Genomic DNA, 27811 nt, shown 5'->3' with positions numbered 1-27811 from the left:
GTTTTGGGGAGCTTTTTTTTGGCCACACCCATGGCCTACGCAAGTTCCCAGGCCAGGGAGCAAACCCAAACCACAGTAGTGACAGTACCAGATCCTTAACCTTGCTAGGCCACCAGGGAACCCTGGACAGCTCTTGTTTTTGACTGCCCAGCATCTTTCCCCTTGATCTTCCCTAGGGACTCATCCCCCCTCTCCCACTGCAGTTCCAGGGAGCTCCCCTTTTTTTTGTTCTTTTTTTTCACTGAAGGATGCCATGTGCCTTGGACAGTGCCTGGCCCATAGTAGGTATCCAGTGAATATTTGATAAATGGATGGATGGAAAGTTTTGTTAAACTATAAAGACGTTAACGAGCATTGTGGGAAAGTGCCAGCCCTTAGGCATTATTAACCCAAAGTAGAGTAGAATATTTTCTCTTTGACTCATTTGGTTCTGGTTCAGATCAGAGGTTACAGGAGCAGCTTGTCGATGGGAGACTAATTAGAGACTTCCCGGTAATATTAACAATAAGGATAATATTAATATTTGTGGCATGCTCACTATCCACCAAATCCCTAACGTGAAGTTCCTTCCGCACTAAGAACGTTACACCCGGCATAAACTCAGCCACTTCTCGTTACAGCCCAACGGTGGAGGAACTGATATTGTCTGTTTTCCAGAGGAGGAAAGCGAGGCTCAGAGAGGTCAAGTTACTTGTCCAAGGTTGCACAGCCAGTTGCAGTTAGGGTCTGTCCTTAACCATCAGTAACATTCAGTATTAGGTTTGAGGTGTCCTGTCTTTGGAGAAGGAATCAGAAAAGTGAAAGACCAAGCCAGCATCACTCTGGGCTGTCCCAGGGCCAAGAACTCCCACCTCCTAGATGGTATAAAACCACACCGGCTGGAAGGCAAGATGGATTTTTTTTTTTAGCCCAACTTTCCAGCCTTTCCCCCTCCCCCCTAAGTCTTTCCACTCTCACATTACAAAGAACCTTTCGCCTTGAACTGTGAGGCTTTTCTCACTTCTCAGACCACCGCCCTGAAGCGGGCCAGGGGACATTCCTGTGGCGACAGGTCCCTGAGCCATTTCTAGGGAGGCCACTGTTGCACTTCCCACTCGTTCACACCCCACCCTCTCAAGGGAGGGGGCGCTGAAAGGGGCTCCTTCCCTGCCCTTGAACACTTCTACCCTGCTGAGGCCTCGGGAGGGGCTGGGCGAGCGATGCTTCCATAACTCTCCCGTAATACTTGAGGGAGCCTCTTGAGTTCCTGAAACACTGTGCCTTGTTGCCCCGGACTCGAGCGCACGGAATTGATCACCAGCTGCCATGGATAATGTCGCATTCATTCCCACCCCGCCAGCCTGGACTGGCCTCGCCCGGAGGCAGTGAGCGCTCCGCACACACAGCAACAGCCACGAGGCCACTGGCCCGGCAGGTGGAGATGGTGTGGCCCTGGCCGAGAGAGCGGCTGTCACAGCGCTGCCTCTAAGCACACAGGGCACCAGACGCTATGCCGGCAACTCGACAGCCACGGTCTCACTTAATTCTTACCAAAAACACCACGAGCCCTGCAGTTCTGCCTCCGTAGGTGTGAAAGCCCTGGAGAGATCAGTCACTTGCCTGTGTGCCACAGCAGCTGCGTGAGGCAGACGCGTGTTTTAGCACAGGTTGAGTTGGTCCTCAAACCTGTGCTCTTGGGAGTCTGCTTTCCTCCAGTGCTGGTTAAGAGCGGGGCCTGTAGGTTGGACTCTTGACCCTGCCACTTAGCCGGGAGGCACTGGGCAAGTCCCTGAGCCACCCTCTTCCTTGGCTTGTTCATCTGTAACCCAGCGGTAATCCGGTACTCAAAGCGCGGGATTGTCATGAGGATTCAATTAACCAGTGTTTGACGTATGTAAAGCTCACAGTGCATGGAGGGCCCTCTCTAAGTACCAGTCCGTGTCATTAATTTATATAGCACACCCTCTTTGGTCTTTCTGCGTGATGGAAACTCCATCTCAGAAGTTTCAGGCTTTCTCCACCCACCCCCACCCCCACGCCACGTGAAGGCTGCATTCCCAAGACCCTTCTGTAGATGATCCGCAGAAAGTGCTTTGAGGGGTGCCCTCGGGAAATGCTCGTGATGATTGGCATGACGGTGCCGAGACATGAGGGTGTGGGGAGGCCGAGTGGGGGACAGCATCTGGTCCTCAGTGAGCATTCGTCCCCTCAGCAGAGTGCCCAGAAGGAGACACAGCCACGTGCACGTGCCCATCTCATGGGTAGGACAAGAACTAGGAGGCAGCCGTTTTGTTACACACACCACGCTGCTGTCACTTCAGCGCTCCGGCAGGCAGTGAATACACATGTCATCAACTTACAAGAGAGGGGTGATAAAAGTCTTATTAAGTTCTTGGTCAAGGAACAGTGACATCAAAGAGATTAGCGCTTAGAACACTTCCAAGGATAAGCTGTCTCAAAAAAGCCCCGGTCCTCTGCTCCTCTTCCCCCGGGGGTCTGGAGATGCTGGGCTTCACCATCCTGCCGCTGACCTGGGCTTTGCCGTGACTGTACTCTCCACCTCTCTCCTAGCTCAAGAGCTGGACAGTGGAGGACCTTCAGAAGAGGCTCCTGGCCCTGGACCCCATGATGGAGCAGGAGATCGAGGAGATCCGGCAGAAGTACCAGTCGAAGCGGCAGCCGATCCTGGATGCCATTGAGGCCAAGAAGCGGCGGCAGCAGAACTTCTGAGCGAGGCCAGGCCAGGAGGGGGGGCCTGCCTCCGCCCCAGGCCTGCTGTCTGTGCACCTCGTGGGTTCGCAGGCTCACTCGCCCCTCCACCCTCCAGCTCCCTGACGCTTCTGCTCCATCATCTCTCCAGAGCACCGCTGTGAACACAGGAACGTGTGCCAGGGGGCAGGACCGTGACAGTCCCTGGCCGCCTTGACGTGTGTACTGAAACCAGGCAGGTACATCATTTCACAGGATTGATGCTGGCGCTTTGAAACTCACTTTTCAACCCCAGAAACAGAGTCTCCTAGTTGGGTGGTAGCTGGGAAAGTTTCACATGGTCCTTTGTTTTTCTTCTCCCGATAGCTTTCAATGGTTCTTTCTGGAAGACTTTTAAAAAATATATAAATATGCATATATATATATAAATTATAACTAGATTCCCCACATGGTGTGGTGGCATCTCTGTACAGGTACAGTTTTAAACGGTTGCCTCTTTTCTGTAAGACTATGGTACCGTGGGACACCAGGGCAGAGGACACCCGGAGGCTGCTGGGCCCCCCCCCCCCCGGGGCCCACCTCACTCTCCTGCAGGGCTGCAATGACACACGAGACGGGGGCCCGTTCCTTCACCCTCCATTCAGCCCCGCGTGGGCCATCCCTGGTTGCTGGAGCCATAAGTGACGTCCCAGGGAAGCCCTTGAGAGGCCGTGTTTACTTCCTGAGTCCCAGGAGCAGCCTGGAGCCCTCTTTGCAAGATTGACCTCTGCAGTTTCAATGCCTTTCACCCCTCTCCCCCCTCCCAACTGCCTAGAGTCACAGCACAGATACTGCCCAGTGCCTTAAGAGGAGATGTGATCCGGCGAGGGGACAGACCTGCCAGGAACTCCCAGCAACGACGCAGCGCTGTGTTCAGTCCGCACAAGGGAAAGGGTTTTCGAAGTTCTCATTGTTGACGCGAAGATTACAGACGCAGCATTTGGTTCCACGTTCCTCACAGATGGGGGTAGAGGGCATTGCTTTTGTGATCCACATTCAATCACGTGACTGTTTTCTTTTTCCTTGTACTTCTCCCGGGTCTGGAAAGGGTAAAGGAATATCAGGCTGATATTTGTTCTCCAGGAGACTCAACCCAGGCGGGTGGAGTGTGCCAGAGCCGGAAGGCCCCAAGGACATCCATCTGCTCTGACAGAGGCTAAGAGAGGGGAAGTGACATGGCCCAAGTCACAGAGCAAATTCAAGGAAGAGCTGGGGGCTCCTCACGCCTGCTTCATTGAACCAAGCAGCCCCTGCTCTGAGGAAGGCACGCGTGTGTCAGTTTTGGTGAAGCTGTTCCAGGAAACTCCGCGAACAGGAACCTGCTCTTGCCGCATCTCCTCAGTAGGCGCCTGGCTGTGAAGAGACTCCCAGGGGGAGCCAGGTCGCTGTTTCTGCCATTCCATGAGCTCTGAAGCATCTGCCAGGTAGCAGACAGGCATCACACAGGCAGATATAGGACCTGAAGCAGACCAGAGGGCTTTGCAGCCGAAAGCACTGAGCCATCCCTCCTTGGCACTGGCTCAAGGCCACGTGCTGCCACTTGGGAAAGGCAACTGTCTTTTTATTTTTGAGCATCTCTTCCCCTCAGAGAGGGGAGCTCTGACTGGGTTGCACCTAAGGATACAGTAATTTGATTCCATAATTGCCTTTGCTACCCAAGCCTGGGAATCAGTGGGGAGGCGGGGAAATGTTCCTTTTCTGTGGCCAGATTCCCTTCTTTGCAACTGCAGCCAGTTTTTAAAAATGCAAGAGGCCATTGTTGGTCTGCGAGGCTTGGCCAGTTATGCAGCTGTGTGGCAGATACAGAGAAGAGAGGACAATTCGAGGGTCCCACTGTAATAATAAATGGCAGCTACCCATCATTGACCACTTATTCAATGCTAGGCACTGAGCTAGGTAGGTAGGTTCTTTTTGTGTGTCACCTCCAAACTTCCCAGTAACTCTGTGAATTATATAATCTCCGTTTCATAGATGAAGAAACAAGGTCAGAGAGAAAAAGGTTCTTTCCCAAGGCGGTACAGCTAGTAAGTGGGAGAATCAGGATTCAGAGCATCATCATGTAGTATTTACAGGGGGAAAAAAAGGAAAGTCACAAATCTTCTTAAAACGAAGGGACCACTTTTCTCGCAGAGCCTGAAAAACTCTAACTGGCATTCTTAGGTTGGGAAACCGCTGAATTAGTAGTCAGGTCTGACGGCCAGGTAGGTTTTAAAAATCAGCTATGGAGCATGAATTTCCCCACAGCATCTGCCGTGCTAACTAACAGTCCTGCCTCGGTCGTGCTCTCTGCCCACCCCTCCCTCTCGCTAAAGGACTTTGCACGTGGCCAGACAGGAAGGGAGTGCCCATTTTCTCCCTTCCTAAACTGGATCCAAGTAAAAGAAGGTTCGGTTTTTCCCCATAAATCTTCCTGGGGGATGACTCTTGATCTGGAGTTTATTTTGCCTCAAGCATGTGTGCATCCAGCGTGCTGGTCCAGCACAGTCCCCCACTCTCCAGCCTCGCTAGACAGAGCATTTGGCCAGAAGTCAATTTATTTTGGATGAGACAAATTTCCTGACAAGGTGTATTTGTTTTCTTGTGACAGGAAGGCAGAGAAGCAAATCCTAGTCTTTTTTTTCCCTTGAATACTAAATGCAGGATAGGTCAGCCGGTTGCCACTGCGCCCTGAGCATCAGGCCTTGCTTGAGCATTTGTGACTCAAGCTTCCAGGAGACTGTTTCTCTCCTAAGAAACAGTGACCCAGACCTAACTGTCCTTTAAAAATCTCAGATTCTCTAGGAATATCTTTATTGCCTGCTCACTAGTAATTTTGAAGCAAATTTCTATTTTTCTTGGTTCCTGTTCCTTTCCCCAACCACCAACTGGATGGATTGGTGGGTGAATATTTGGCTTGATGGACAGATGGATAAAGAGACAGGCAGAACCAATACTCTGAAGCAATTAAGAAGTAGAGCCTTGACTCCTTGAGACTATAGATTCTGATCCAGGAAAAACTTATTTAGCACCTGCTGCCAGAAATTTATTATACCATTTTAAACTCAATAGCACTTACCAACATCAGGAATGAGAGCGGCGACATCAGTATAGATCCTACCGGTATTATTAAATGGCTGTTAATTTTATGAAAAACTTTGTGCTGATAAATCAACAGCTTAAATAAAATGGACCAATTCCTTAAAAGATAGAGCGTACCAAAGCTCACTCAAGAAGAAATAGATCATCTGAAGCGCCCTATCTCTGTTTTAAACATAGTGGCTCTGGTAGATAGAGGTATTCTTGTCCCCACTTTACAGAGGAGGAAACTGAGGCTCAGAGAGGTCAAGTCTGTTGCCCAAGATCACGTGGCTGGAATATAGCAGAGTCAGAATTCAAATCCACATCTTCTGAGTCTCATTTCAGTGCCCTTTCTCGCACACCACGTTGCCTCTAAAGATCGCAGCTCCTTTTTTACTGGAACCTTGTTCTGGCCAGCCCACATCCTCTCACCCCAGCCTTTCGTAAGCGCCATGTCTGTGTTTTCATCAGGATGGGAGTCATTGTACTTGGAATCCATGTTCTTTTTTATGTGTTTGGGGAAAAAAAGAAATCTCTTCCACCAGCTCGCCCTTGGACCAACTTGGAAAAAGAAGAGCTTGAGTGTTGTCGCAGATGTACCACTTAAAAAAATGTGAAGTTTGTAGCTTTAACTTTTTGTAACAAAAATGAATGACACTGGCGAAAGTGCTGACTGGAAATGCTATTTTATAAAGTGTGGGTGTAAATAATCAATCGAGGTCAGCAGTTTGTATATGTATGAGACATAGCTTCCTCCATCGCCCTTTAAAAAAAAATGAGATGCTTCCTATGTGCTTTTATGTTAGAATTAGCATTCTCCCCCTTCCTACTTCCTGTATCTTGTCACCTTTGTTTTAAATAAACTGTCCTTTGGACCAGAGACTGTTCTTTTTTTAAAATGAGGTCCTCCATCTGTAGTCTGGATAACGGTGTGGTGAACCTTTGTGAGGCTGACACTGTGGTGTGTTTATTCTAGAATCCAAAGCCAGGGGGGAGGTCGGTGGCAGAGGGGCCAAACTTTTGTTCTCCAGGTACTGAGCTAGCTGTCAGGGATATAAAGATGAGCCAGACACAGCTCTCGCAGATCACACGGGGCCACATGTAGGCTTGCAGCCCACGAGCACCCAACACTGGAAATACCGTGGTAGAAGGAAGCGCTCAGCCTGTGGACACAGGAGGAAGGAGCCACCATCAGTTCAGCTGGGATGTCTCAGGAAGCTTTTCTGGAGGAGATAAAACATCCTGAGGAAGAGATGGCCAGGAGGAGAGAGGGTGGGTAGTGAGGGAGAGGAGGCATCCTGGGCAGAGGGACCAGCCTGTGAAGGATCTGGTAGGAGAATCTGGACATAGGTTCGCCTTGCATCCCTCATCCCTGTCTGTTGTTGACAAAGCCAGGCCAGGCACATGCCAGCATTCAGAGAGGATCAGCTGGGCGGTGGCCTTGTCTGGCTCATCCTCATCCAGAAAAAATTCCCTAGCCAGAGCCTGGGTTCTCTTAGTCTTTAAAGTTTACTCCTGAGTTCCCACTGTGGTGCAGTGAGTTAAGGATCCAGCGTTGTCTTTGCTGCAGCCCAGGTCGCTGCTGAGGTGAGGGTTCAATCCCTGGCCCGGGAAGAGAGTTACACCGAAAAGCAAGTAGAGGTAGGCCTCTTTGAGTCAAACTGCTCTATGGTATTTCTTTGTTTTTCGGCCATGCGCACGGCATGCAAAAGTTCCCAGGCCAGGGGTTGAACCTGCACCACAGCAGCAACCAGAGCCACAGCGGTGAGAGTGCCAGATCCTTAACCCTCTGAGCCACCAGAGACCTCCTACAGTGTTTCATATAATAGATCCATCATCTACTTGTGCAGCTATCGTGCTGTTCTGCCAGCTTTTCTGGGAGGGGGGCTGATGTGTGTTTCTTGTTGCCTGATTTACTAGCTCACTCCCTTAAATATTTCGGCATCAGCATACCTTCCTCGCTGCTGCCAGGGTTGATGGGAGATGTCCCCTCTTGGTCAGACTGCGAACTTCTGGCCGGAGGAAGAAAGGAAGGAGAGAGAAAGCAGATAAACGTTTACTGAGCACTTACATGCCAGACACAATACAGAGCCTTTGAAGTTTTTTTTTTTTTTCCCACTGACCCTGAGGTATATAGTATGAAGCCCTTCCCCTAGCTATGTGATTCTCACAGTGGGCAGTGCTGCCCACCAGGAAGCGGCCTAGAAATGTGTGAGGGTGTTTTTCTGTGACAAGGAGCCCAGGGACCTATCAGCATTTAATGGGCAGAGGTGGGGATGCTGGAGGTCCTGCCATGCGTTCTGGAACAGTCCTGCATGGCCAGAACGTTGTCCTGCATTCAGCATCACGAGCAGATGTCCCACTGGACATGTATGTTGGTGAGAAACCCATTGATAAACACGTGGTGCTAAGACGAACCTCATTTACTTCTAAATAGAAAGTATTTTGTACAGAGTTTTACTATTAATTTGGCCAGAATGAACTATGTAGAACAGAGAGACACTTGGAAGTTTCTGTGTTGGGATCTACCAAGAGTTGGTCTCCATTTTGGAAGATCAGATGCAGCGACACCTGCAATATTTGAGTCACTCGTGCAAAACAGCACAGCAAGATCCATCATTTAGACTTGTTGCCATCATGTTCACAGTGCTTCCATGTACCATGTAAACAAACAAAAGATTGTCTTCAAGAAAGGCCAAGTGGAGTTCCTGTCGTGGCTCAGTGGTTAACGAACCTGACTAGGAACCATGAGGTTGCGGGTTCGGTCCCTGCCCTTGCTCAGTGGGTTAACGATCCGGCATTGCCGTGAGCTGTGGTGTAGGTTGCAGACGCGGCTCGGATCCCGCGTTGCTGTGGCTCTGGCGTAGGCCAGTGGCTACAGCTCCGATTAGACCCCTAGCCTGGGAACCTCCATATGCCGCGGGAGCGGCCCAAGAAATAGCAAAAAGACAAAAAAAAAAAAGGCGAAGTGTCAGAAAGAAGAGAAGGCTGAGTAATGAGACTGAGACCAGGTGCTGTGCGCACTTTAAGAGAGACGACTTTTTTGTTTTGTTTTTTGTTTTCCTTAGTTCCAAACTCCCATTTATCCCTCCCCTACTCCCTTCCCTTTTGAGAGCTGTAAATTTGTTTCCTGTATCTGTGAGTCTGTTTCTGTTTTGTAAATAAGTTCACTTGTGCCATCTCTTAGATTCCACATAGACGTGATCCCATATGAGCGGTCTTTCTCTTTCTGACTTAATTCACTTAGTGGGATAATCTTTGGGTCCATCCACGTTACTGCAAGTGGCAGTATTTCATTCTTCTTTTATGGCCGAGTGATATTCCATGGCGTGTGTGTGTGTGTGTGCGTGTGTGTGTGTGTGTGTGTGTGTGTGTGTGTGTGTGTGTGTCCATCTTTTCAAAAGAGGGAACTTTTGAAATGAGACCCGAATGACAGGGAGCCAACCAGGCAGAAGACATGGTGATAAGAATTCCAAGTTGAGGGAACAGCAAGAACAAAGGCCCTGAGGTGAGAACAAAAGTTTGACTTGCTGGAAGATGGCCAGTGCGCCTGGAAAAGAGTGTGCAAAGGAGAGAATAGATGGCAGTGAGTTCAGAGAGGTGAGTGGAAGACAAGAGTGGTCCGGGGGGGGAGGGTGTTGCCCCTGACGAGATGGACAGCCATTCTGAGCGACACTACCCAGCCCCCTGCAAAGGTAAGGGGTGGCTGTTCTCAGCCCTTAGCGTTGGTCTCAGCCAGCATCCTGCTTTGACAGTGATGCAACTGAAGCCCACGGTTTGGCCATATTGAGTCTAGACTCAAATTCAGGTTTTTTGTCCGCCCCCCCCCCCCACCACTTCATTCTTCGACCCCAGCTGTGGCCTCGAGTGCAAGAGTGAGTCTGGTTTGTGATCTCTGGTTATGCAAACTACTTCCTTCCCAGTGCCCTCTGCTCAGAGTTGCTTTACCATTTCCATGGAGAACAGGAGCTCTGATGGGGCCTGCCAAGCTCTCTTTCCTTCCTATGCATTTGTGGGGGAGTTAATATTTAACATTTATTATACCAGGCATTTGGCTTTTTAGGGTCGCACCAACGGCATATAAGAAGTTCCCAGCCTCAGGGTCAAATCTGAGCTACAACTGCTGGCCTATGCCACAACTCGCGGCAATGCCAGATCCTTAACCCATTGAGCAAGGGCAGGAGTCAAACCCGCATCTTCCTGGATCCTAGTTGGGTTCATTAACCACTGAGCCACGAAGGGAACTCCCAGGCATTTTCACATTATTATCTCACTTGATATTAATGCTGAGATGTAGATATTTACTAGCTCAGGGCAAGTGAAGGAACAGGGTCAGAGAGGCAAAGAAATCCAACCAAAACCACACAGCTAGCTCCTGGTGGCAGAGATTCGAGCCCAAGTCTCTCTGGCTTTAGGGCCCATATTCTTTTCTCTGCACCACATGGTAACCCTCACAGTATCCCATCATATGCCGATAATTTTCCTAACTCCCCACCTGAGAATGAAGCCAAGGCAGGAAGGTAGAGAAGAGAGAGCAGCAGGGAGAGAAGAGCTGATGACCTCAGCTGAGCCTCCGGACCCCTGTATGTAAGTCACCTGGTTGATTTTCTGTCATTTGTACCTGAAAGACTCCTCACCAATCCAAGTGGGAGAGAAAGGTAGGCGAGGGCTTTGGGTTCTAGCCTGGTTGGAGGTTGGAGGTTGGTCCTGAGATGAGTTTCTTGGAGATCAGCAGGTCCCATCCGAGGTCATGCAACCAGTAAGTGGCAGGGCCAGCATCTGGATCCAGGTCTGACTCAGAGAACAAGCTGTGCACAGTCCATCCTTCTGAATGTGTGAGTTTCCTGAGGGTTCTGAACCCAGTCCTTGTAAACTAGGTCAAGCACCAGTCAGCATCTGCCCTGGCCCTGCTTCTCATTTTGAGCAGCCATGATTCTGAAAGACAATGTCCCTTTCATCTGAAAGGCTCCTGCCTTATGAGGTTAGCTTCTCAACTTATTCAACTTTCTGGAGAACTCTTTCCACACTCAGGCACAGGGCCTGGCTGGCCTGAATTAGGAGGGCTGGTAGCCGTCGAGGACTGTCTTAGCCAGCACCTGAGGGCTGTATCCAGAGCTGAAGGAGAGAAGAAATTCTTTTTTAAAAATATTTATTTTTATTTTTTTGCTTTTTAGGGCCGCACCCTCGGCATGTGCCGGCCTACACCACAGCCACAGCAACACGAGAGCCAAGCCGCATCTGCGACCCACGCCACAGCTCACACAATGCCAGATCCCCGACCCACTGAGCGAGGCCAGGGATTGAACCCGCGTCCTCATGGGTACTAGTTGGGATCAAAGCTGCATGCATCCTCATGGATACTAGTTGGATTCACTTCCACTGAGCCACAACGGGAACTCCTCTTATTTTTTAAGTATAGTTGATTTATTATGTCATGCCAATTTTTGCTGCATAGCAAAGTGACCCAGTCATACATTCCCTTTCGTATATTATCTTCCATCATGGTCAGTCACAAGAGATTTCCTATAGTTCCCTGTGCTATACAGTAGGACCTCAATGTGTTTGCATTCTAAATAGAATAGTTTGCATCTTCGAACCCCAAACCCCCCATCCATCCCATTCCCTCCCCTTCCCCCACCCCCTTGGCAACCAGGACTCTGCTCAATGTCTATGAGTCTGTTTCTGTTTTGTAGATTTGTTCGTTTGGGCCATACTTTAGATTCCACATATAAGTGATATCATATGGTATTTGTCTTTCTCTTTCTGACTTAGAGAAGAAATTCTTAAGGACCCACATTTCAAAGCCACTTCTTTCAGTGGTGCCTGGGGAGTCAAGTTTGCCAAAGTGATGACCGTGGGATGTGATGCCAATAAGTAGAGTCTGGTATTAGGAGTTAATCCCTGATTTTTTTTTTTATTCACCACTTTTGACTGTCTGTGGGCTATATGTTCCTAAATCTGCCAAATAATGTTATACTATTGTATTAATTGTTGCTGTTGTCTTACAGAATTACTGTGAAACATATATGATATAAAAGATGTGAAACCCCTTGTAATCTGTAGTGTGCCACAGACATGTGAAGGGTGATCCTGTTATTTAGTCGATTGGTCCTCTTCCCTCTTGGGAGCCTCAAAAAGTAACTTAGGAGTCAACCAGACTCCTTACCACCTCCACCTTCCAGTGCGAACACACTATGTGGTCCTTATTTGGGCTAAAAAGCTTTCTCCACATAAACGGACTTAGGTATGACCTCCGATCTCTCTGGGTCTCAGTTTTCCAATCTGTAATATGGGGCTGGGGATGGGGCAGAGTTTAAATCTGATCATCCCCTAGGGAACAGTATGTCTCACTTACCAAGGAAGTACACCTGCTTCTCCCCGCCAAGGTCACTGCAAACAGGGAGAGACTATCACACAGCTCCCATCTGGAACCCTGACACCTGTCCATTGTACTTGGCGGGTCCAGGGCCCCCGTGACTCCTGAACGTCTCAGAACGTTGCGTCTCCATTTTACAGAAGATGAAACTGAAGCCCAAGGAAGCACAGCTGCAAGAGAGACCTTGAGGAATCTGTCCAGCATTCCCTCCTCTTCTGGAAAATGCCAGACTCCCACATCAGCCCTGGGTTCACGTGATGGCTGCTGGGTCCTCACAGACCCAACTGGTTTCCAAGCAGTTGAGTGACCCAGTCACCTCTTCTGGACCTGGGCCAATCAGAGCTCTTCTGCGCATTTTTCAAACTGGATCCAGTATGGAGTTCTCTGGCAGGGGTGCTTCAAAACGTGGAATTAACTGGGAGATACTGATAACCGTGTTGTCTGCCATGGGATATAGAAGTCAATCGCTGTCTGTTTCTGTCCTTCTCTCTCATTCCTGTATTCTGTTGTTGATGAAACTGAGCTGCCTAGCAACCATCATTCACCAATGAATGATATTATAATAGATATTTGTTGGGTTTCACCCATCCAGGATTCCTTTTCCTCATTGTAATGAAAGCACCCCGCCTTTTCCTCAGGGAACTACGCCTCCACCATCTGTGTCCTGGTGAGACCTCTGGTGGTAGTTCCTCCAGCCCCACCCATGTGATCAGCCTGTGACCCAAACCAGTCCATTTAGATCAGTCTTTTGTGAATCTTTAGCTTGAGCCGAGTGATACATACCAGAGAGGCAGGTGTCACCAGGCATTTTAATCGCAGTGCCCTGAAGAGGTGATTCATGGCTTCCAACTAACTTGGTTCCCATCTTGCCCTCATTCCTATCATTCTCAGAGCCTGGTTGTTTAATTTTCTTTCGATTCTCTCCACTACCTCTCTGATGCAGCTTTTTTTTTTTTCTTTGCAATTATAATTTTTTTAAATAGTTGTTTCCCCAATGCAATTTTTTTTCCCTGCTGTACAGCATAGTGACCCAGTTACACATACATGTACACATTCTGTTTTCTCACATTATCATGCTCCATCATAAGTGACTAGACATGGTTCCCAGTGCTAATCCATTCCAAAGGCAATAGTTTGTATCTATTAACCCCAAGCTGCCCAACCACCCCACTCCCTCCCCCTCCCCCTTGGCAACCACAAGTCTATTCTCCAAGTCCATGAGTTTCTTTTCTGTGGAAAGGTTCATTTGTGCTGTATATTAGATTCCAGATATAAGTGATATCATATGGTATTTGTCTTTCTCTTTCTGACTTACTTCACTCAGTATGAGAGTCTCTAGTTCCATCCATGTTGCTGCAAATGGCATTATGTTGTTCTTTTTTATGGCTGAGTAGTATTCCATTGTGTATATATACCACATCTTCCTAATCCAATCGTCTGTCGATGGACATTTGGGTTGTTTCCATGTCTTGGCTATTGTGAATATTGCTGCAATGAACATGCGGGTGCATCTGTCTTTTTTAAGGAAAGTTTTGTCCGGATAGATGCCCAAGAGTGGGATTGCTGGGTCATATGGTAGTTCTATGTATAGATTTCTAAGGTATCTCCATACTGATCTCCATAGTGGTCGTACCAGCTTACATTCCCACCAACAGTGCAGGAGGGTTCCCTCTTCTCCACCCCCTCTCCAGCATTTGTTATTTGTGGACTTATTAATGATGGCCATTCTGACTGGTGTAAGGTGGCATCTCATGGTGGTTTTGATTTGCACTTCTCTAATAATCAGTGATGTTGAGCATTTTTTCATGTGCTTATTGGCCATCTGATGCCGTCATTTTTTGCTTAAATTTTCTAGAGTTTGATTCTGTTGCTTGCAACCAAAGACCCCTAACTGATACAGAGACTGGAATTAGAGTGGTGACAGGCAACACATCCTCCATAACTGGGCTGTCATGGGGCAAAACACAGTAAGGCCACTGCTCATGCTCTAGGCTGGGACACCAGCAGACCATGGGAAACAGGGGTGAAGGGCTCTTTCCTGTTATTACTTGTTATCAACTGACCACCAAGGATCTGGTTCTCAGAGAAGGGGTAGCTTCTTGTTATCATTTGACAACCCAGGATCTGAACACAGCCACCCCCACAGCCAGGTACACTTCAATTTTTTTTCTTTTGTCTATTTACAGCTGCACTCATGGCCTAGGAAAGGTCTCAGGCTCAGGATCAAATCAGAGCCACAGCCACCAGCCTATGCCACAGCCACAGCAATACAGGATCCAAGCCACATCTGCAACCTATGCCACAGCTTGTGACAACACTGGATCCTTAACCCACTGAGGGAGGCCAGGGATCAAACCTGCATCCTGGGGATACTAAGGAGTCAGGTTCTTAACCCCACCAAGCCAGAATGGGAACTCCGTGTCACACTTCAATTTGAAGGAGGTAAGGAAAGCCCAGGCTGTGGGATGGAGTGCTTTATTTCTAACTGTACAGAATATAACATAAAGAGAAAGTCAACAAACAAGTCCAACTATAATGGGAGGGGCAGAAAATAAGGTATAGAGCATTTCTATGGCCACAGTGAAAGAATCTCTTATGACTTTCGGTTGGGCTGAATGCCAAAGGCATTCAAATTAAAAAAAACATACTAAAAATACTGTTCAGCCAAACAAAACACATCTGCAGGCCACACGTGAGGCCTCAGCTTCCAAAAGATCTTTGCTAAATGAGTGTGTGAAGAATTTACAAGGAAGTCATTTTAAAATCCTCCAGAAAGCAAGGAGGTAGAGGGAGGCAGAACTGAAAGGACCTTCTTTTCAGTCTTGCTCTGCCACCTTTTTTTTTTTTAATATACAAATATTCCCACTGAGTTGATTTATTTATTTATCTTGGCTGCGCCCACATGACAACATCAAGTCCTCAACTGCTAGGCCACCAGGGAACACCCTCGTCTCCGCCATCTTGAGAACCAAGTCTCTCCCTGGCCATTTGCTCTTCCTCCTCAGTGCTCGGCACACAGCAGGTGGTACGAATTGGTAGATCCACTCAACATTTACTAAACACCTGTTCTGCACCAAGCCGGCTTCAACCAGACAGTATTTTCCATCTTGGAGCTCAGTACAGTGGGACAGACCAGAGCCACCATCTGGTAATGACGGTACAGGGCTGGGCATCCTGGCCGCCATAAGTGCAAAGGGCTGTGGGAACCCTTCCCTCCCAACTTTCTCAGCAAGCATAGCGAGGATTCAGCAGATGAGTATAAGACATGTGGCCCCAGCAAGGATGGGAGGGCTGGACCTGGCCAAAAGGAACAGGAGTCTCAAGCATTTGCCTGGATGATAACCAAGGCAGGGCTGGAGGTCTGCATTGTGGCCAGAAGGGACCTGTCATGGACAGACTGGGGGGATCCAGGAAGGGGGGAGCTAGATGTCCATGTGTGACAGCTCCTTGCTACCAATATTTCAGAACTGGCACCCCTGCTCCATTTGGCTTTCAGGTCCCTGGGGGGCACAGACTGGGACAATTTGATAGATGGGCTGAAATCTGGAGATGGAGTAGGCCCTAGCATGGGTTGGTCTAGACCTCAGGCCTTAGGCCAGAGCCCCTTCAGACTTTCTGTATCTTAAGCCAGCCCTGGGAGGAAGCCTCACAACTATGGCTTATCAAGTCTTCCCCACCCTCTAAGGAGCCAGCCCTCTCTTCCCTCCTCCCAGACCTCATCTTTGAAAGCTGACTCCCGTTGGAAGCTCCCAGAAAAGAATCATCGCTGAAGTCCAGGGATCTGACATCTGAATCCCCCATACAGGCCTTTCCCTAGCTCTAACAGAAGGTTCTAACCCTATAAACTGACTCTGGGGATCCATGAACTCCCTTAAACCACAGGCAAACTTTGTGAGGGTAGAAGAAGGACCAGTGGAAGGAATGTTGGCCTCTGCAGACCAACAAGCCAGGATTCTAATCTTGGTTCCACCACTTCTAATTGTGTGACATTACCTCTCTGAGCCTCAGTTTCCTCATCTGTAAAATGGGGATAATTCACATCCTCCAACACAGGGCCAGTGTGACATGGCTAACAGGTAGGAGATGTTCAGGAATTGTTAGCATCCTTTTGACTTTCCCTCTTTGGCTCATGCCTGTGTCGTGGGTGGCTTGGAGGTTCATTTATAAAGGTCTCTGGGTTGCTCCCCAGGCTCATAGGATCTAGGCTAACACTAGGCTTCCCTGCATCTTTGAAGGAAAGGACCCAGCCTCCTGTGCCATTTTTGAGGCCAAAATGAATGATCCTGCGAGGTGATGCTTCCAGGGAGAACTTAAGCAGTGCAGGAATCTCTGCTCCATTTCAGCTGAATGTAGGGGGTGGGAGTGGGGGCATGGAACCCTGGTTTTAATAAACCTGAGAGTTTGGAGGCCCTTTGGAGGCCTGGGCCCCCAGGTCTTCAGATCTTCCTTCCTGGGAGGTCTCACGGGATGTCTCCAGAGACGCCTCTGACACCTCATCAATGCTGCTCAGCAAATCCTCAAACTCCTGGTGGTCGCTGTTGCGCACGGCGGCCTCCAGAGCCTTCTGGCGCCGGTAGAAGTGGGAGAACTTGTTGAAGATGATGGTGATGGGGAGTGCCACCACCAGGATGCCCCCCAGGATGCAGCCTGAGGCTGCCAGCTTGCCAGCCACCGTCACTGGGACCACATCCCCGTAGCCCACGGTGGTCATGCTCACTGTGCCCCACCACCAGCAGGCTGGGATCGTGTCAAAGCCCACATCCTCCTCCTTCTCGGCTGTGTAGGCCACGCCGGAGAACACGGACACCCCCACGGCAAGGTACAGCAGCAGGATGCCCACCTCACGGTAGCTGTGCTGGAAGAGAATGCAGGACGCCAAGTCAGAGCAGGCTGGGCTTACACACCCCGTCCAGGGCATGTGGGGACAGAGAGTAGCAGGGGTAGGTCCAAAGACACACAGCACAGCAGAGCTGGTGCCAAGACCCAGCTCTCCTGCCTGCAAACTACAATCTCTCAACTACAATAGCCAGCAAATTGCCCTGGGATTGAACACAGGCCTGACTTCTATGACCAAGGTGCCTGCCTGTTAAACCGCAGCTCTTTCTTCTGACGCTGGGGGCACTGGTGGTACCAGCCAGTTAATGGAAAGCTCAGGATTTTTATACCATTGTGGAGCCAAGCGACAACCCCAGTTTATATTCCACAAGGCCAAGAGCTGGTTTCGTGTCCTTTGACTGGTCTATCCCATTTCTGATAAGTACAAAAATATTTTCTGCCTCTCGAGGAAGCTGAGATGATACGGGATGCACCTGCCCACTGAAGGCATTGGTTCTCAAATATGGCAATTATGCCTCCCCCACCAGGGGACACGTGGTAATGTCTGGAGACTTTTTTGGCCACCACAACCAGGACTGGTGTGCTACTGGCCTCTAGCAGGCAGGGGCCAGGGATCCTGCTAAACATCCTACGGTGCACAGGACCGCCTCCCTCCCCTCGACAAGACGTAATCTGAGCCCCCAAGGTCAACAGTGCCGAGGCTGAGCACCCCTGGTCTGGAAGAGGGCCTCCCCAACTGTAATGTGCAGAGAAGTCATGTAGGGGGAACCCAACTGAGTACGTCTGGGATAGGGCCAGAGATTTTTAGCAAGCTCCCAGGCAATGAGAAAGCTGCTGCTGGCCAGGGGCCTCGCTTTGAGTGGCAAGGCTCTTGTCCAGAGTCTTACGCCCACATCTTGGACCCTGCAGCTTCGATCGATACTCCTCTTCCTGGCAGAAAAAGCTAGCAACATCAGGCCCTGGCTCCCTGCGTGGTGGACACCAGGCAGAGTTCTGGGGCGGATCTTCCCTGGAGAGATGCTGAGTTCAGAGGGTCTGGCTAATGGAAGTCTTGTACTTGCCCAGGCTTTTTTTTTTTTTTTTAAGGGCCGAACCTGCCACAATGGAAGTTCCCAGGCTAAGGGTTGAATTGGAGCTGCAGCTGCCAGCCTACCCCCCAGCCACAGCAATACAGGATCCAAGCCTCGTCTGCAACCTACACTGCAGCTCATGGTAACGCGGGATCCTTAACCCACTGGGCGAGGCCAGGGATCCAACCCATGTCCTCATGGATACTGTCAGGTTTGTTAGCACTGAGCTATGATGGCAACTCCATGCCCAGACATTCTGCCCAGGTCACACTGCCCGCACCCAGCATCCTGGCTGCCCTGCTGGGAGGGCATGAGGAAAGCTTTCCTGAGCCAAGGGTGCAAGGGTTTTTCGAGTAACTTTTTAGGGATTCTTAACAGAATTTTACGAGAAAGAGCTGAGGTCTTCTTCTCTGGTCTGTACCACTCACTCACTGAGGAACATATGACAAGTCCTGTCACCTCCTGGAGCCTCAGTTTCCACATCTGTAAAGTAGTGACCAAAAAAAAAAAAAAAAAATGCCTCTGGAGTTCCCAATGTGGCTCAGTGGGTTAAGAACCCGATTAACATCCATAAGGATGCAGGTTCGATCCCTGGCCTCACTCAATGGATTAACAATCTGGTGTTGCCATGAGCTGCAGTGTAGGCAGCAGATGCCGCTCAGATCTGGTGTTACTGTGGCTCTGGCGTAGGCCGGAGCTGCAGCCCTGATTCGACTCCTAGCCTGAGAACTTCCATTTGCCGAAGGTGAGGCCCTTAAAACAAAAAACAAACAAACAAACAAAAACTTGCCCCTGTTTAAAACTCTCCTAGGGTCTCCTATTGCCACAGGATAAATCCACGATTGTGGGCCAAAAAGTCCATGGCCCTTCAGTACCTTGCCCGCTCACCTCCCTCACTGCATCAGTGGCAAACCCTTTTCCTCCCTGGACTTCTCCCAGCATCATCCTTTCCCCTCTCTGGGGCCTTCATCCAAGCTATTCACAGCCCCTTCCTCCCTAAACCAGGCTAATTTCACCCCCTGGAGGGTAAGCTTCCCAGGGTTTCTCCCCCAGTGCAGGGCCTAACACAGGGCAGGTGCTCAGTAAGTTGCAACCAGGCTTTTAAAAGCCAACCCTCCAACCTCCACTTCTTCCTCTACAGGAAGGAAATAAATAATGGCACCTTCCTGAGGATGAAATCGATAATGCATATGAAATTGGCACAGAGTTAGCATTCAGTTAAGTGTGAGTTCTGGAGCCACTGCTAGATTTAGCCTATTAAGGGTGACCCGTGACACCTGTGCTCCCTGATAAAGCCAGCACAAAGGCTCGGGCGGAGAAGCCAGGGAGCATCCTGCTTTGCATATTTTTGTGAGGTTTGACAGATAAACCCAAAGTGACCTTGGTCTCGGTTTGGTTTGGGAAAGAAAGACAAGCAAAGCTCTGCCTCAATTTTCAGTTTCGCCGCTGGGAAAGAGAGATAACAGAAAGCCCTTCCTACCTACTAATGTATTGGGAAGGCTGGACTGCACGTGAAATGCAAACCTGGTGTCTAGCCCTGCTAACCTGCCCCATGGTTACACCCGCGTCCCTGCAACCGCCAACCCGGCCTCAGAGCTCTTACCTTGAGCGTGGCGCCCAGCGAGCGCAGCCCGGTGGAGTGGCGCGCCAACTTGAGTACGCGGAAGATGCGCATGAGACGGAACACCTGCACCACTTTGCCCAGGTCGCCCAGCTCCTCGCCGCTTGCACCGCCTCGGTCTCGGAGCGCCGCGCCGGCCAGCAGCGTGAGATAGAAGGGCAACACCGACACAATGTCAATGAGGTTGAGCGGGTGGCAGAAGAAGTTGCGCGTACTAGGCGCCAGCAGGAGGCGCGACGACACCTCGAAGCTGAACCAGGCGATGCAGAAGTACTCGAGGCGCCGCAGCACCGGGTCATCGCGCACGCCCTCCGCGCCGCGGCCCGCGGCCACCGCCGCCACAGCGGCTGCCGCCTCGCGGGCCTGGTACTCGGGCAGGCTGTGGATGCACATGGCGGCGATGGAGGCGAGCACCACGCCGATGGAGACGCAGCTAAAGAGCTTGCTGGGCAGCGAATAGCCCGGGTTCTCCATGGTGAGCCACAGGCGGCGGCGCAGGCGGCCGCAGCGCGCCGCCCCGTAGCGCGCCAGCTCGCGCTGCACGTCGGAGATCTCGTCTGGGCACGGGTCCACGCTGCTCGGCGTGTCACTGTCCTCGTCCCAGGCGCGCGGCCGCACCACGCGCCGCTCCAGGTAGCGCGCGCGGCAGCACGTGGCCAGGGCGCTCTCGCCCAGGCCCCAGTAGTCGGCCTCCTGGCCGAAGGCGAACACGCACAGCTCGTCGAGGACGTGCAGGTGGCCGGTGCGGTAGAAGTGCAGCAGGCCCAGGAAGAAGCCCGGGTGCCGGTCAAAGTAGAACTCGCGCGCCGCCGCGTCGTAGTCATCGCACAGGCGTCGTGCCTGCTCCTCGGACGTCGCAGCCTGCAGGCGACCCAGCCGCGTGCCCGGGAAGCGCGCCAGGGCGCGTGCGCTCAGCCGCCGCCGCACGCCGCCCACGTTCACGCGCAGAGCCTCGTCACTTCGCCGCCAAGGGACCCGGGTGCCGGGTCCTGGGGATTCGCTCACCATGGCTGCGGTGCACCGGCCTGCGGACACAAGACGGGTGTGCTGAAGTGGCAGGGGTGGAGGTCCCCGGACCTCCCTTCCACGAAGATCACGTTTAAATCCCTGCTCCATCCACCAGCCAGGGGTACTGGAGGATCTATGTGAAGTGTCTGGTATGCCCTAGGTGCCCAGTACCCGTCAAGTGCCCCCTGGCCTCAAGAGTTAGGCTTGGGTTTGAATGTCCCTCACTCCCCTCCTGGAGGCGGGGGGCGGGGGGTGCTTGGCCAAATCCCTGGGCCTCCCCTGTCCCCATTCCATTTACGGAGCATGACTGCTGAGGTGTACCTTGGAGGATTATGGAAGCTGTTGAATGGCAGGATGTCCTGGCACCTGGTTGGTGCTCGTCTAGGATATCTCCTTGCCCAAATTTGGATTTTTGTATACCATAGGCTTACTATGGGATCTTGGACAAGCCAGCACTCGGAACCTCAGTGTCCCCATCTGCACAATGGGATAATAATGTTTACCACCAAGGATTGTTGGGAGAATCGCTTAAACTGGAAGTTCTTAAAGTGTGTTCCCTGGACTAGCAGCTTTACCACCACCTGGGAAAGATGCATGTTCTCCGCCTGATCTGGATTTGCTGGGGACAGGGGCCAGCAGTCTGGGTTTCAGCAAGCTTGGAAGGTGATTCTGATGCCCAGTCAAGATTGAGAGCCATTGGCTTAGACTATTTAAGGCATCTTTAGAGTCACACTGAATTTTGGCCCTCTTGTGTGATCATAAGCAAGGCATGTCAGCGCTCTGAACTTCTGCCAAAGGAAAATAAAAATATCCATCTCCAAGGGTGGTGAAAAAGATTAAGTGACCAAATGTCGTCAAAGGAGTGTAAATAAATCACACTCCCGGAAGTCAGGCAGACCTGGATGTCTCGCCACCCTTGGTGCACCTGGAGCCTTGAGGAAGAAGATGCTTTTCTCCAGGTTTCAGTTTCTGGCGCAGACAATAGCACCTGCTGGGAAGGCAGGCTGGAGGATGAAGGTAGGTTAGGGATGTGCTCGGCCTTAGAGGATACGCAGGAAATGTTAGATCTTCCACTGCTCACTGTCTCCAAGCTCTGCTGGACCTGAGGGCCAGTGGCTCACCTCCTGACCCTCAGTCATCTCATCTGCCCTGTGGGTTCAGTCATGCCGGTGTCCCAGAGTGCATGCGGGCCTGAGTGTATCAAGCATCTGGCCCAGTGCCTGGCAGGGACCGGGCAGAGTGCCCTTCACTTACCTGGGCTTGGTGTTTAAACGGGTCGGGGTTTTGACCTTAGCTCTGTCACTTGTGTGAACTCCAGCCAGTCTCCTCCAGCTCTGAGTTTTGACTCTCTAATCTGCAGAATGTGGGTAACAGTACTTCTGGTGAAGGGTTATTGTGAGTGTGTGTGCAAAGCCCCTGGAATACAGTAGGCACTCAAATATTCATCTCTTGCACTTCTCTCATCAGACCTGCCTTCAAATTCTGAGTCTACCACTTAGAAACTGTGGACCTTGGGCAGAATCATTCCCCTCTCTGAGCTTTGGTTTCTTCATCTTAAACTGGGGAACAGCTCGTTTTCCTTGAGCAGTTTTGAGGCTTAAATGAAGCCAGATGTTTATCACCAGCATAGTCCCTGCCCATAATTTGTGCCCAATAAATACAAACGTGGTGCAGTTCCTACCCTCCTACCAGGACTTGGCATCAAAGGATGGAGTTTCTAATCCAGTTCCACCGCCCATTAGCTGCATGACTGTGGGCAAATCCTGTTGTCTTTTTTTCTGAAACTCACTTTCCTGCTTTTTGAAACCCGATGATTAATTCACCGAAACTTTCTCTGACAAGCCTCTGAATATCAATCAGTAAGAAAGATTAAGTGATTTGCTCAAAATGACCCAACTGTCTCATGGCACAGATGAGGTTGGAAACTAGACTTTTTGATTCAAAACTCTATCCACACACATTTATTTTGAGCACCTACTGTGCACTAGTCACTTCGCTGGGCTCCACACTCATTTCACTGGGTTTAATTCCTTCACCAACCCTGGCTGGGAGGTTTTTGAATCCCATTGTACAGATGAGAAACAGGATAGCCCCCAAAGGCAGTCATCCCACATGGCTCCCTCCTTGGGGGGGTTTTAGATCGGGCACTTGGGCACCGGGAACCCAGGGTAGCCTGGTCTCCCACTATCGAAGCCCCTGACCCTTCCCCAGACCACGCCTCCTTGCCCACCCAGGAGGTCCCTTACCTGTGGTGGCCTCTCCAGCACGCCTGCCGGCCTTGTGGTCCTCCCCAAAGGCAACGAGGCAGGGGAGCTGCCGACCGCGTAGCCCAGCGCCCCGCTGTCTCTGCCCTGCGCCCCACTGAGGTTCTTTGCTGTCGGAGGCCCTGCTGTCCCCTCCCTCCCCCTCTTCCTCCGTCCCCCGCGGCTGAGGCTTCATCGATTGCTGGCTGCCGGGGGAGGGAGGGAGGCCTCGGGCAGCCGGAGGTGGAGGCGGTGGTTTCTATTCCTGACTCAGTTAGGGAAAAGGGGGTGTATCTGGAGACAGGGCCCAGAGCTGGGGCACCCCCCCAAGTCAGGGACCAGGGGATGAGGGGTAACTTAGGGGTGGGACGGGGTCCCTCGAGAAAGGAATTTCAGCCAGAGCTTCTCTGACAAAGGAACAACAACAACAGCAGCAGTAATAATACTTCCTTAATTGAGGCCTTAGTATGGGCCAGGCCCTCTTCTTCAGGTGACTTTTCTGAGCTGGTCCTGACACAAACGACAGGGACAGAGCCGTCTGTTCCTCATTTTACAGGTGAGGCCAGTCACTTGTTCAGGGCACTCAGCTTCCACGATTGCCACCGGGAAATCTTGGAACAACTGAAGCCTGAAACTGATCAAAACCCCTACCCCCACCCCACCTGGGACCAAATAATTCAGTGTCCTCACCTGCCCCAGGATTCCTGATTTGTCCTTCCAAGTGGTGGTGAAGGTAAGAGAAAAGTGTGCCAAAGAGCTTTGTCAAGGTTGTGTAACCCACAAGCATTTATTGAGCGCCTACTGCGTGCCTGGTTGGGGAGAGGGTCCTGGAGATCAGGACCTGGGCACAAGAAAGGATTCCTCCTTTACAAGGATGAATTGTTATTAACAATAATGGCTTATTTCTTGAGCACTTACCTTGGGGCCAGTATTCTCCAGGCCTCTTCTCTTAAACTGCAAATACATCTGTGGTGTAGGTGCTGTTATTATTCCAATCTCATGGACAAGAAATGTAAGATTTTGAGAGGTGAGGTGACTTGCTCAAGGTCATGTGGCTGACTTCTGAGTTCTCTAGGCCTGTCACTGCCCAATAGATACAATGTAAGCCACGTATAGAATTTAAAATTTTCTGATAGCAACGTTTTAGAAAAGTGAAAAGAAACAAATGACATGAGGCTTAATGGATTTTATTTTTGTTTGTTTTTATTTCTTCTTGCCTTTTTTGAGAACTGAATTCCTTTTTTCTTTTTTCTTTTTCTTTTTGGCTGCCCCGTGGCATATGGAGTTCCCAGGCCAGGGATCAGATCCTTTAACCCACTGTGCCAGGCTGGGAATCAAACCTGCATCCTGGTGCAGAGACTCCATCAATCTTGTGTACCCCAGCGGGAACTCATTAATATATTTTATTTAAACCAAAATATTATAATTTCAACAAGGAATTAATAAAGAAATTATTAACAGGACAGTTTACATTTTCATTTTTGTGCTAAGTCTTCAACATCCAGTGTGTTAGGTTTTCATTGCTGTGTAACAAATTACCACAAACTTAGCAACTTAAAGCAATACAGATTTATCATCTCATTAGTTTCTGTGAGTCAGAAGTCTGGGCGTGGCATGGCTAGATTGTCTACTCAAGGTCTTACTAGGTTGAGGTTAGGTTGTTGGACAGGGCCTTAGTTCTCATCTGGGGTTTGGGGTTCTCTTCCAGCTCATAGGTTGTTGGCAGAAGTCATTTCCTTGTGGCCGTAGGACTGAGGTCCCTCTTTTCTTGCTTGCTGTCTGCTGGGGACTCACTCTCAGCCCCTAGAGGCTGCCTGTGGGTCCTTGGCACATGGCCCTGCAGGCAGTTCACAGCACGGATGTTCCCTTTCTCCTAGGCAAACTAGAGTGCTGTGTGAGCAGCCAGAGAAAATGCTCTGCTTTTAAAGGACTTTGCCTGCTTAGGCCAGGCCCACCCAGGACAATCGCCCGTTTACCTGTATTCAAAGAGGAAGCGATGAAACAGGGGCAAGGGTCACTGGTAGTCATCTTAGAATTCTGCCTACCACATTTGCCAACAGTACATATTTGGGTTAGTTGCATTTCGCATGAGCAGTAGCCAGATGTGGCTAGTGGCTACCATATTGGCCAGTGCACCTCTAAGCTCTGCCACTTCAGTTCTTCCTTCAAAACAAGAAGTTAGGAGTTCCCATTGTGGCTCAGCGGAAACAAACCTGACTAGCATCCGTGAGGACACAGGTTCGATCCCTGGCCTTGCTTTCGATCCCTGGTCTTGCTCAGTGGGCTTAGGATCCAGCATTGCTGTGAGCTGTGGTGTAGGTCGCAGTTGTGGCTCGGATCTGGCGTTGCTGTGGCTGTGGTATAGGCTGGCAGCTGTAGCTCCGATTGGACTCCTAGCCTGGGAACTTCCATACGCCGCGGGTGCAGCCCTAAAAAAAAAATGGGAGAAGTTAGAGCAGAAAGATGCGCTTGTCTGATTCCCTCATTTTACCAAGGAGGAAACCTCTTGGTATTCATGCCCTTATGTAATCCCTCCCCCTCAAGTGTGGACAGGATTTACAGATTTGCCTCTAATGAACAGACCACGGCAAAGGTGGTGGAGAGTTGCTTCCGGGATTAGGTTGCATAAGACCCTGACTTCCTGTTGGCTTTGAGGAAGCAAGTTGCCATGCTAGAGGGGCAAAGGAATGAGAGCAACTTCTGGCCAGTGACCAGCTAGGAATTGAGGAGGTCAGTCCACCAGCTTGTCAGGAACTGAAATTCCGCCAACAACCACATGAACTTGAAAGTGGGTCCTTCTCCAAGTGAGGCTAAGATGAGACCCCCAGCCCTGGCCAAAACCTTGATTTCCGCCTTGTGAGACCCAGAAGCTAAGGACCTAGCTAAACAGTGCCTGGATTCTTGACCCACAGAAACTGTGAGATAATTAAACCACTATATGTGCAGTAATTTGTTACAGGTAATAGATGACTAATATCCTGGGTTCAAGTCCTGCCTTTACCACTAAATTGTGGTGGGGCCATTGTTCAGGTGATGTCTCCTCTTGGATTCTTTTCTACCTCATCTGTAAAATGGGAGCAATGATTACCTTTCAGGATTGAGGTGAGGAGTAGTACGTGCTGTTTCCTCTCCATGGCCAGCTCTTCCTGCCCTTTCTTCACCCAGTGTGTCAGTTAAGATTGAATTAGCTGCAAAATCAGAAACTGAATTTTCTTTGGTGGTCCAGGGCTGGTGCAGTTGGCCACGAATGGCACTGAAGACTCAGGCTCCTTGGCACTTCCTTGTCCATTATTCTCGTGTGGCTTTCATCCTCACAGCAGATGACGTCAGCACTTTGCCCACATCCGCTTGGATCCCTTTACCACTTTTGTGCCCACTGGCTCCCAGGATGCCTTCTTTCCCTTCGGATTGCTCATGTCTGTATCACTTGGTCAAAGGGTTTCCTTAAGACTGCGGAGCCTGCCGTGTCTGCACACAGGGGAGCCTGAAGTACCTGGGAATGTATGTCCCCAACCCCCCACCCCACAGTTCTTAACTGCTAATGCAATGGGGAAGAACAAATCTGACTCCATATTAGATCTGTTCCTTTTATTTTGACCTTACTTTAACCTTTGTCCTCTGTCACTTGGGCTTTGCAAAAGGATGCTGCCAGTGGTCTGAAATATACAGGAAAGCCTATTCTTAAAGCCATGACCTTTAGGAGTATTACATTTTTGGATTAAAAGTTACAGAACAAGAATAATATTTGTTTTGTTGGAGGTTTACAGGAACATTCTGATCTGGCCTACTGGAAAGCTGTAAGAACAAAGGATCTGACACCAGGAAATGTCCAATAACTAACCATGTGCCCCACCCCCACCCCACCCCTTGCCTTTGAAAGTCTTCAGGGGGTTCGGGCCTTTTGGGGCAGGAGCCACCCGTTTCCTTGCATGGCTCTGCTCCAAACTCCACCAGTTCAATACCGTTTGGCTTCACTGTGCTTCAGGCACATGGACTTGCATCTGGTAACAGTAATGGAGAGGTACAGAGGTGCAGATGCTCCAGCTCCCTTGCCCCATGGGGACAACTCTAAAGAGTCACCTGCACTTGTCTCGAGAACTCCCTCTGGGACTTTGCTTGAGGTCACATGGGCAGAAGGTTGAGTCAATCTCATTTGTTAGAAAAACGATAGCTTTCTGAGCAGCCCCTCATTAGACTTCTCTTAACTTCTGATTGGCCAGTCCTGAGTCACGTGGCCATCCCTAGCTTCGAGGGATGTTTCCTAGGGAGGAAACAAGTTTTTTAAAATTTGATTTATTTTTTTGGAGTTCCCGTCTCAGCTCCGAGGTTAACGAACCCGACTAGGATCCATGAGGATGCGGGTTCAATCCCAGGCCATGCTTGGTGGGTTCAGGATCCGGGGTTGCTGTGAGCTGTGGTGTAAGTCACAGATGAGGCTCAGATCTGGCAGTGCTGTGACTGTGGTGTAGGCCAGCAGCTGCAGCTCCGATTCAATCCCTAGACTGGGAGCCTCCATATGCCGCGGGTGCGGCCCTAAAAAAGATTTTTAAAAATTTAATTTACTTAAAAAAATTCAAGTATAGTGTTCTTATAGTAAAGAGTACAGATCTTAAGTTACAGCTGAATAAAATTTTTTACAGATGTAGGCGTGTGTATGATTGCCACCCAAGTCAAAACATAGAATGTCATCAGCATGCCAGGAGCTTGGAAAATGGGCAAATATATCTAACTGAGAACATTGCTGTTGGTGTCATACTGGACAAACTTCTACTAAAACTCAAGATCTTGGCTTGACTCTCATCTCCTTCAGGAGGTCTCTGGACTCTAGACTGAGTCAGGTTCCTCCTGACCTCCCATGGTGTCCTGGGTTCCT

General features: G+C 50.2%; 2 protein-coding genes across 4 annotated transcripts in view; one reads left to right on the top strand and one right to left on the bottom strand.

Annotated features, from left to right (window-relative positions):
- Positions 1–6664, top strand: part of STK4 (serine/threonine kinase 4) — an 88668-nt gene extending 82004 nt beyond the window's left edge. For all 3 annotated transcript variants that reach the window (XM_047771020.1, XM_047771024.1, XM_047771023.1), the window contains exon 11: positions 2551–6664. In XM_047771020.1, the coding sequence (XP_047626976.1) occupies positions 2551–2709 (159 nt within the window). In that variant the 3' untranslated portion in view covers positions 2710–6664. The remainder of the gene's footprint in view (positions 1–2550) is intronic.
- A 9721-nt stretch (positions 6665–16385) lies between these two features.
- KCNS1 (potassium voltage-gated channel modifier subfamily S member 1) lies at positions 16386–20710 on the bottom strand. Its single transcript, XM_047770313.1, has 2 exons — positions 19670–20710; positions 16386–17015 (listed from the first exon to the last, which is right to left on the bottom strand). The coding sequence occupies exons 1-2, from the start codon at positions 20693–20695 to the stop codon at positions 16545–16547; spliced, it is 1497 nt and encodes a 498-aa protein (XP_047626269.1). The 5' UTR covers positions 20696–20710; the 3' UTR covers positions 16386–16544.
- Positions 20711–27811: the final 7101 nt, after the last annotated feature.

The sequence above is a fragment of the Phacochoerus africanus genome, chromosome 3 (genome assembly GCF_016906955.1).
Source record: "Phacochoerus africanus isolate WHEZ1 chromosome 3, ROS_Pafr_v1, whole genome shotgun sequence".
In the NCBI taxonomy this organism is placed as follows: domain Eukaryota; kingdom Metazoa; phylum Chordata; class Mammalia; order Artiodactyla; family Suidae; genus Phacochoerus; species Phacochoerus africanus.
Note: the sequence above shows the minus strand (reverse complement) of the source record. Positions and strands in the feature narration are given on the sequence as shown.

Bases quoted from the DNA above. Each gene is read 5' to 3' on its own strand.
- KCNS1 (XM_047770313.1), bottom strand. From the start codon at position 20,695: ATGGTGAGCGAATCCCCAGGACCCGGCACCCGGGTCCCTTGGCGGCGA. The intron at 17,016-19,669 runs GTAAGAGCTCTG...ATTCTCTTCCAG, and splicing joins CGCTGGGCGCCACGCTCAAG to CACAGCTACCGTGAGGTGGG.